The sequence below is a fragment of the Micromesistius poutassou genome, assembly GCF_964030765.1.
Source record: "Micromesistius poutassou genome assembly, chromosome: 23".
Classification (NCBI taxonomy): Eukaryota; Metazoa; Chordata; class Actinopteri; order Gadiformes; family Gadidae; genus Micromesistius; species Micromesistius poutassou.
In genome coordinates this window covers 430,848-440,847 of record NC_140293.1, presented here as the reverse complement: position 1 = coordinate 440,847, position 10,000 = coordinate 430,848, and the positions used below count along the sequence as shown (strand labels likewise).

At 45.0% G+C, this 10,000-nt stretch overlaps 1 protein-coding gene and 1 pseudogene across 2 annotated transcripts in view; one reads left to right on the top strand and one right to left on the bottom strand.

The window, feature by feature from the left end:
• LOC311368376 (arfaptin-1-like) overlaps positions 1-2,993 on the bottom strand; it is a 5,046-nt gene extending 2,053 nt beyond the window's left edge. Inside the window, exons 1-5 of the mRNA XM_084487176.1 lie at positions 2,839-2,993; positions 1,414-1,471; positions 1,011-1,089; positions 803-921; positions 1-150 (exon numbers count right to left, since the gene is read on the bottom strand). The exon at positions 1-150 is cut by the window's left edge and continues 72 nt beyond it. Coding sequence (XP_084343302.1) covers positions 1-150; positions 803-921; positions 1,011-1,089; positions 1,414-1,461 — 396 coding nt within the window. The 5' untranslated portion in view covers positions 1,462-1,471; positions 2,839-2,993. The remainder of the gene's footprint in view (positions 151-802; positions 922-1,010; positions 1,090-1,413; positions 1,472-2,838) is intronic.
• Positions 2,994-7,132: 4,139 nt separating this feature from the next.
• Positions 7,133-10,000, top strand: part of LOC311368231 (type II inositol 3,4-bisphosphate 4-phosphatase-like) — a 9,612-nt pseudogene continuing 6,744 nt past the window's right edge. The window contains exons 1-5 of the transcript XR_014684235.1: positions 7,133-7,234; positions 8,341-8,410; positions 8,547-8,694; positions 9,281-9,409; positions 9,855-9,965. The product of XR_014684235.1 is annotated as a type II inositol 3,4-bisphosphate 4-phosphatase-like (transcript). The remainder of the gene's footprint in view (positions 7,235-8,340; positions 8,411-8,546; positions 8,695-9,280; positions 9,410-9,854; positions 9,966-10,000) is intronic.

Sequence of the window (10,000 nt, the reverse complement as noted above, 5' to 3'; positions counted from 1 at the left end):
AGCCATTTGATTGGCCAGGGTGTCGGCCAGCTTGGTCAGGTGACTGTAGCGCTGCTGGTCCACACTCAGGTCCTCAAGCTGGGGCTCCAGGTCTAGGTCCACGGTCCGAGACCCGGTGCCCAGCCTCTCTGAGAGAGTCTGCCTAGTGCACTATGGGGAGAGAGAGAGGTCGGGTTTGTCTAGAACACTATGGGAGAGAGAGAGAGATCTCTATATATAGGTAGTGTTACTCTCTCACCATATACAGTGATACTCTCTCTCTCACCATATACAGTGATACTCTCTCTCTCAACATATACATAGTGATACTCTCTCTCACCATATACATAGTGATACTCTCTCTCACCATATACATAGTGATACTCTCTCTCTCAACATATACATAGTGATACTCTCTCTCACCATATACATAGTGATACTCTCTCTCACCATATACATAGTGATACTCTCTCTCACCATATACAGTGATACTCTCTCTCTCAACATATACATAGTGATACTCTCTCTCACCATATACATAGTGATACTCTCTCTCTCTCAACATATACATAGTGATACTCTCTCTCTCACCATATACATAGTGATACTCTCTCTCACCATATACATAGTGATACTCTCTCTCTCACCATATACATAGTGATACTCTCTCTCTCACCATATACATAGTGATACTCTCTCTCTCTCACCATATACATAGTGATACTCTCTCTCTCTGACCATAAACATAGTGATACTCTCTCTCACCATATACATAGTGATACTCTCTCTCTCTGACCATATGCATAGTGATACTCTCTCTCACCATATACGTAGTGATGGTCCACTTGCGAACTGTCTCCAGCTTTTCCCCGACAGCGGTTCTGTCGTTGCCGGGGATGACCACCAGTTTACTTCCTGTTTCCTGCGGTGAGGAGGGCGGGGCTGGGGTTGGAAAGAGTTACAGATGATCAGCAAACTCAACACCCCCCCACCACCCCCCCACCAGGGTGATGTAATGGTCCGACTGGTACCTGCATTGTGCCCCGGGCCGCTCTGAGAGGAGAATAAATGTCCTTTGTTGTGGTTCCAGTTCCTGTTCCTGTTCCCTTCCTGTCAAGACAGCAACACACATGACCAGTCAAATATACTGGGCAGCTCCCAGAAGAAGGCTGTGGTTATACTGGCTAGTGCCAAGTATAACCAATAGCAGACTGTTGTTGTGCTGGGCAGCTCCCAGTAGAAATCTGTGGTTGTAATGGGAAGCTGCAAGTAGAACCAGTAGAGGTCTGTGGTTGTACTGTGGCTATACTGGACAGCTCCCAGTAGAGTAGTAGCATACTGGGGTGGGGACCGGTTAACTCCCAGGGACAGACTTGGGGGTTACTGGTTCTCTCCCAGTAGAACCAGCAGTGTGGTGGGAGGAGGTGGTGATACCTGGCTCTGCAGGTTCTTGCCAGTTCCCCTGCGCTCCTCTCCATCCATGTTTCTCCCCCTATTGATAGAATAGAAACTCCTGCTGTTAATAAAGTCCATGAACCTTAATGATGCACTTGTTTAAAAAGGATGTTTAGAATGTGACCTTAGCAATTGATTTGACGCATGGAGTTTCCATCAGAAAACATAAACTTAATCATAATACATATGTTTATTAAATAACAAAACCTCAATTATGCAATACTTAAAATGTCGTTGAGGAAATTGCTCCGAAATGCACGACTAAGTATAAATGGACAAATCCTATTCATCCATCCTATTGCATCACACCACGACAGACGCAGAAAGCAGGTGAACTACAGGACAGGAGTGCGAGGCGCGGGCGCCACCTAGCGGACAGTAGGGGAACAGAGACATCCCAAACCAGGTTGATAGTCGGCTATGTGTTAAAAGAAAATGTACTATTTTAGTTCATGTTTAGTTAACATTGAATAAATGGCCACACATGAAAAACGAGTTCAGGTTAATTCACTAGGTCTATATATTGTGAATTCTGGTTGCTTTTTACAGTAGGCCCACTATACTAAGTTTTATGTACGCCTATCAGATGCGAAGCCAGACACCAGCAATTCCATTCCAAGGGAAACATGCATTTTTAAAACCACAATATTTATTTTATTGATATTAACATGAATGTATGCGGAGCTGTTCTTATTAAAACACTTTTTAGGAAGTTTCAGACAAATAGTTGGTCTTTCAAATGTCTCCACATTAGGTGAACCAAGTGCCAAACATTTTTTTTTTTTAATTCATATTAAACACGGTTTAATATACACATTTAACTCCGACAGGTGTTTAAGCCTTTAAAATGTGCTGTGATGTAGATAAGATATCTTATCAACATTACAGCGCCTAGATAAGGTTGCCCTGAACTGACTTGTTATTTATACCGGTATATATATTATAGACAGCTCTAGATTGTTATACAGCTACGCTAGGTCAGTGTCGGTACTTTGGTCATCTTATCTTCTATTAACGAACATTTATTATTCATGGTATTAATATTTTCAAGCGTCACGGACCAGAACACAACAAACTAGTCAACCTTAGGCTGAGAGAGGATCCTGAATTGTAGGATTTTACCGGTCTACCACAACGCACTTTCCGGTCTCTTATTTCCTATAACTTGTGTATACCAGTTAACAGTCCTCTGAGCGAGAATAACAACGACACTGGAAATAAACATGTAAATAAAAAAGATATCATAAACATGTTACGGAAACGCATAACCTTCATTTGGAAGTCCCTCCCTCGCCGCCTAATTAATATAACATAAAGTCCCGCCTTCTCTCTCCAATAACGCTCATTCGGGGCATCTCGGTCAAGGCGTTCCGTTGTGAGATGAGCGCCTGGGAGCGAGGTTACCTTCCAAGTAAGAAACGACGTATCTTCTCTTCTCAGTGCGCCGGGTCTTTTGTAATTTACTTAAAGTTACTGTCTTTGTGCATATTGTGGTGAAAGCTGCCAACGATACGGTCACAGCGTTTAGGGTATTTCACAAGTCAGTATAACGAGTGAGAATCAGGAAAACTCTAACAACTCCATCCTCCCGGATATGTGACGACAAACGCTGGATGTGGTGGAGCAGGTTGGACAGGCGGGGCGGAGTTAACTACCAACGCACCAAACACACACGCCCTAAAAGTGACGGGGCATAGATATAGACATACATAGAACTTACATTACACAAAATCACTGCCATGGTATTTTATTCTTCTCATTCTGATTTGCGCTGTATTTTTTGCGCTTAATTTGTAGCCTGACCTCGCCAGATTCTCAATTAGCAATTGCTGGTATGAATGCTGGCAAATACAACGTGAGCAGATTCGTCTGGTTTCCAGGTGACTGAGTTCAAGTAATTCAACTAAATGGAGTTAATAGATTATACTAAGGTGTGTTGTTTTCTTCTTATAAATCAAGTGTTGTTTCCTGTCAGACAGGAATTTGGTGTTGACTGCGGGTAGGCGCCAGCACCACCACCTCAAAGCTAATCACCGCCTCTGACATATCCATCACCTCTAACCTCTCTCACAGTTCTCAAACAGTCATAAGGGCATAATTATTGTGCCAAGCCAAACTCATAAAAATAAACAATCAAACTCTATCAAAGTCTCTATTTGGCAGTGACAAATTAAACTTGCTTAATTCGGGAAACAATGTGTGGGTTTGTGACACAGAGTTGTTCTTTGAGCTGTTAAATGTAATTAGGTACAACAAATAGATGGTAAAAATTATAATACATAATACAATGAAATGTACATATATTTACATTTCATGGAAGTAAAAGGATAAAATAACTACGTATATATAGATACTTTTTTTTTTGCTTCATTTCTAAATCTCTGATGCTCATTGGCCAATGGTCCATGACCGAGTACCTGTCCAGTGGCTACAACTTTATACATTTAGAGACGCCAGCCGGTGACGAAGACGCCAGGGTGTTCTGATTGGCCGATTAGTCTGAGGTATGGAATCCTCTGTAAGATGGCGCAGGGGGAGAACCCAGAGCGAGGCTGTCTTCTGGTCATGTGACCACTTCCACGATGACCTCATCCAAGCCCGTCTCCTCCTTCAAGGCCCTGGGAGCTGGTCGATCACAACCTAAACGCAGATCATTATATATAACTTATCAGACTAGTATTTAACAATGTAGCAGACATAGAGCTAGTCATCTAGCCACCGTGTCTGCCCAGGCAGCACCTATCAACCCTGTCTAATTGGCAGATTCATAAATTCCCTCACTCTCCACCTCAGGCTGGTGTGTGGTGAGCGTTCTGGCGCCGATCAGCTGCCGTGTGCATCACCCATGTGGGGGCTACACATTGGTGATGGTTAGTGAGGTCCCCCCTTCACTGTAAAGCGTCTTTGAGTGACCAAAAAAAGCGCTATATAAATCCTATCAATTATTATTTATTATTATCACACTCCTAGCCGTCCCCGGAGGAGGTATCCCTCTTCTGTCTCGAGGCGTCTTCCCTCTGGGTCTGGGGAGCTTCTCCTTTAAGGCCTTGAGAGGGCTGAGGGGTTATATAATGTGTCCTTTGAGACTGGAGCTGTGATAAGGGCTACACAAATAAAACTGGCTTGACGTGACTGGCTTAGCCTGACCATCAGAGGTCAACCAGAGGTCACATATAGTCAGTTGGAGATCACGTGTGTGTGTGTGTGTGTGTGTGTGTGTGTGTGTGTGTGTGTGTGTGTGTGTTCCACCTCTCCATCACTGTGTTCCTCATCACCTTCCACCCCTCCAGCTGCTCTTCGTCTTCACCTTTGTCTTCCTCACAGAGCACGGTGAAGCTGTCGTACTTAAGGAACTGCGACCTGTCGGGAGTCACCACCAGCAACACTGACACCAACACACTAACCAATCAACCAATTAACCAATTAACAGACCAATGAACAGATCAAGTACATTCATCACATAACGCAAACTTAAAACATTTATCAATCAATCAAGATTATTTATCATATTACTCACATTAAACACATTACCAAGCAATTAAACAATTAAATCAACCAACCATTAGTAATAAATAGATTTGGTACTTAATGATTATAAACCAATACCAAATAATCAATTTGGACAGACAGATAGACAGACAGGCAGGCAAACAGACATGCATGTCAGCCTAGTAAATAAATACTAACATTTTTTTAATATATATATGAGGGTTGTACTCTCTGCAGTACCAGACCGCCGCCTGGTGGTGAACTTGAGACTGCAGCCGGCAGCAGCCATCCCGAAACAAACCGAAAGTTTGGATCGCCGTGATATGATAAGATATGATATGTATTCTATCTTCCAGGGTTTTTGGACCTGCTGAACAGGTGAGTTCATAACAAATACACACTTATATGAACAATATGTTACACTATTGTGCAGCAGGTGATGTTTTCTCCGTTACAGTTATCCCAAAAGTGGTGTCTTGGTTCGTTGCCTCAACCTCGCCGGTTCCTGTTCGCCATTCACTGCAACAACTAACGTTATGTAATGTAATGTCATTGATTGTGTAATACATTGTCTATAATGTTTACATCGCTTTAGGTTAACATTTGTGAAGACGATTAGTCCGGGCAATGTTCTGTGCTACTTAATCCGTTTGGACCCACGCATCGCTCGGAGTCTGCTTATCATGTGTCTTGTGGAAAAAGTGTGTAGTAGAAAATAATAGTACAACTATTAAACTGCTTTCACTCGCTATTTGATCGTTTTGAGTAGCTTTGGGGGGAAGTTATGATATAGAGATAGAGTTCAGAACGTGTGTGTGTGTGTGTGTGTGTGTGTGTGTGTGTGTGTGTGTGTGTGTGTGTGTGTGTGTGTGTAAGTGTGTGTGTAAGTGTGTATAAGTGTGTGTGTGTGTGTGTGTGTGTGTGTGTGTGTGTGTGTGTGTGTGTGTGTGTGTGTGTGTGTGTGTGTGTGTGTGTGTGTATAAGTGTGTGTGTGTGTGTGTGTGTGTGTGTGTGTGTGTGTGTGTGTGTGTGTGTAAGTGTGTGTGTGTGTGTGTGTGTGTGTGTGTGTGTGTGTGTGTGTGTGTGTGTGATTGTACGTGCATTCGTGTGTGTGTAAGAGGATTACAGCAGAGGATGTGGACATGTGTGAACTGGTGGATAACACCAGTCCATCACACACAACGAAAGATGAATGCGAGAGAGAGAGAGAGAGAGAGAGAGAGAGAGAGAGAGAGAGAGAGAGAGAGAGAGAGAGAGAGAGAGAGAGAGAGAGAGAGAGAGAGAGAGAGAGAGAGAGAGAGAGAGAGAGAGAGAGAGAGATGGACAAGACAAGACAGACAGCCTGATATGGACAGTGTAGTTAGTTTGTCTGTCTCTACTGAACTGCACTGGCTATGGTCTTTCTGTGTGTGTGTGTGTGTGTGTGTGTGTGTGTGTGTGTGTGTGTGCGTGTGCGTGTGTGTGTGTATATGTGTTTAAGGAGCACTAAGCTGGTAATGTGATGAAACAGGAAGTGCATAGGTAGTAAACAGGAAGTAGGGGGAGGAGCAGTAGGAAGATAGTCGGGGCTTGTAAAGGAACGCCCCTCCCGATTGGTACACACAGGAACAGGTAGGAACACACACACACGTTCAGGTATCACTCCAGCCTTATCTCAGTGTTCACAGGGAGAGGCTTCTTTTACAGCCTATTGGCAATGCAACTTTTGTGCAACTCTTGCCAGAAAAGCTAAATCTAAATTGAATAGAAAGAGTAAAGAGTGAGAGAGCGAGGCAGGGAGACAGAGAGACAGAGACATAGAGAGAGAGATGGAGAGTGAGAGAAAGAGCTGAGTTGTAATTACAAAATAGTAAATAGATGCTATGTTTGACTCCAAGTCACCCACTGATTATTATTATTATTATCATGATAATTTAACATGTGTGATGATAATTATTCATGATTATTTAAAAACAGTGAACATTAGTGCTGTAATCTGATATTGTATGTGTTATTTTTTGTGTTTTATATTTTGCGTGTTTATATTTACAGTGTTTTAAATGAAAATGTGTTTTAGATTTGATTGTGTTGTTTAACGCTGGTATTGATATTTATTATTTTCTGCAGGCTCTTTAGAACAGAGAGACAGGCAGGAAGTGGTCACAACACCATGACTTAGATGCGAATCATCCCCAACTGTCTCTCTCTCTTTATCTCTCCTTCTGTCTTCATGTGTCTCTCTCCTAGGACCATGGATGGAGAGAGCGAGGTGGAGGAGAAGACGTCCAGTTTGACCGGAGAGAGGGAGGAGAGAAGCCCTCCAGAGTACCAGGTAGAGAGAGAGAGAGAGATGCAGAAAGAGAGAGAGAGAGGATGGATGGTGGACATCAGTAATCCTATGTTATCCTGGCATGCTTATGAAGATAGAGAGATTAACTTAGTACTTTCCTGCTTTTCAACCACTCTATTACATAAACACTCCTCCCCATAGCCCCGCCCCTCCCCCCTGACAACCACCCCTCCCCCTGACAACCGCCTGTCCCCTGACAACCGTCTCCTTCCCATAGCAACCGCCCCTCCCCTTGACAACCACCTCCTTCCCATAGCACCCGCCTCCTCCCCCTGACAACCCACCACCTCCTCACCATAGCAACCCCCTCCTTGCATAATGCATAGTAACGGCAGCACTGCCTCATCATAGCAACCGGTCTTCTACCCAGGGGGGCGACCCATCACCTCCTTGCCATAGCAACCGCATCCTCCCCATGGCAACCACCTCACCCCCAATAGCAAAGTCATCAGTTTCAGTCCAAGTACTTTTCCATTCAAAGGTCTTCGTCTAGCCAAGTGAGCTCCAAACTGCCGGACCTGTTCTTGCTCCGCCCATTAAATTGGGGATTCCCCGGCAGTTGACTTGTGTGGACTTGGGACAGCCACGTATCCCAGAATGCATTTGCACCAACCGGTCTATGTTTGATGTTGTATTTAGTTACATTGGGTGAAGACAACCAGAGTGTTGCCATGACAAAATCACGTGGTGACGTCATGGAGTACGTCACTTCAACTGCAGAATGACGGTACTGCCTGCGTCCTCCCGTCCTCGGGAGTTTGTTCTCCCGAGTTGAACCTGCCATGTCTGAACTACCAAGTACACAAGTCCACACTCGGCTTACTTGGTATGGAGGAAGGCCCTAGGTCGGCAAATCTATAACTTGACTTACATTCATGGCCGCTCTCCACTTTGCTTAGCCCTCAACTGGTCTAGTCTACGTCCTCCACTCTCAGTTAATTTCTCTCTCTCTCTCTCTCTCTCTCTCTCTCTCTCTCTCTCTCTCTCTCTCTCTCTCTCTCTCTCTCTCTCTCTCTCTCTCTCTCTCTCTCTCTCTCTCTCTCTCTCTCTCTCTCTCTCTCTCTCTCTCTCTCTCTCTCTCTCTCCAGTGTTCTGTTCTATGTGACTCACTCCACGGATCCGTTGATGACAAAGAAGACTGCCCTTTGATGAGAGCAGGTGACAGGCGTGTGTGTTTGTGTGTGTGTGTGTTTATGTGTGTGTATTACTGTGTAGCAGGGTGTGTTTTGTAATACATGAGTTTCTATTATATATATATTCCGATGAGTGAGTCTCAATGTGCGTGTGTGTGTAGTGTTGTGTAGCAGGGTGTCGAAGGTGTACCGGTTGCCCACGGAGACGGACTGCTGGATGCTGGTGAAGGAGCAAATGTCTGAGTCACCTTTGACCTTTCACCTCCCCACTCTGCTCCTGGACAACCTCATCCAGGAGGAGAAGGCCAGGTGTGTGTGTATGTTTGTGTGTGTGTGTGTGTGTGTGTGTGTGTACTCTGACCCAAATGCAGAAAAAAGAAAACAGGAAGAAGTTCAACAAATGACCATTTAAATACAATACTTTTTCACGGACAAAGTGTACCCACTACGGGGCTGCTCCTTGTATGTACGAGGGCGCTGGCCACCAGACTTATCTTCCGTCGTTTCCGACTCCTACCCGTGACCTGGTACATTAAAGTAGTCTTAAGACTAATGTAGCGTTATGACACCTGTTGGTCCCCTTGACAACAAAGACAACTGATGAATGAAATGAAGACACGGGTCACAATTAGGACTTTAGGCTCAACACAAAGGCTCAGTTCTCTTTGTGTGTGTGTGTGTGTGTGTCTCTTGCTCTCTTTCTCTCTCTCTCTCTCTCTCTCTCTCTCTCTCTCTCTCTCTCTCTCTCTCTCTCTCCCCCCTCTCCCCCTCCCTCCCTATGTCTGTATGTCTGCCTGTCTCTCTTTCTTTCTTTCTTTCTTTCTTTCTTTCTTTCTTTCTTTCTTTCTCTCTCTCTCTCTCTCTCTCTCTCTGTCTCTCTGTCTCTCTCTCTCAGGATCAAGGAGCTGAATGACCTCTGTGACCTTTCTCCTGAATGGGACGGACTGAGGAGTGACATCATCAGTCTGCAGCCAGCTGATTGGCTGGTACGAGGTGACAGTGTCAGAGCTCAACAGGTTGAGAGGTGAGACCAGGTCCAGGTGACCAACACACCTGTTCTGCCATCTGATTAGTTGATTAAACATCAGGTAATAAGGAAGTATAGATAGACATTGTTTGTCTCTTTCCCTCCTCCTCTCTTCTCTCATCTACACACTCTCCTCTCCTCTCCTCTTCTCTCCTCTCCTCTCTCCTCTCCTCTCCTCCCTCTCTCTTCTCCTCTCCTCTCCTCCCTCTCTCTTCTCCTCCTCTCCTCTCTTCTCTTCTCCTCTCCTCTCCTCTCTCCTCCCCTCCTCTCCTCTCTTCTCCTCTCCTCTCCTCTCTCCTCTCTTCTCCTCTCCTCTCCTCCCCTCCCTCTCTCTTCTCCTCCTCTCCTCTCCTCTCTCCTCTCCTCCCCTCCCTCTCTCTTCTCCTCCTCTCCTCTCCTCTCTCCTCTCCTCTCCTCCCCTCCTCTCCTCTCTTCTCCTCAGGCTCCTCTTGTTTTAAATCGTCTCAGAGGAAGGCCGACAGAAATGTGCAGTTTGTTCCTACCAACCTCCACCTGCAGAGGATGGAGGTGATCCACGATCCAAACCAAACAGGTACTCTCTCTCTCTCTCTCTCTCTCTCTCCCTCT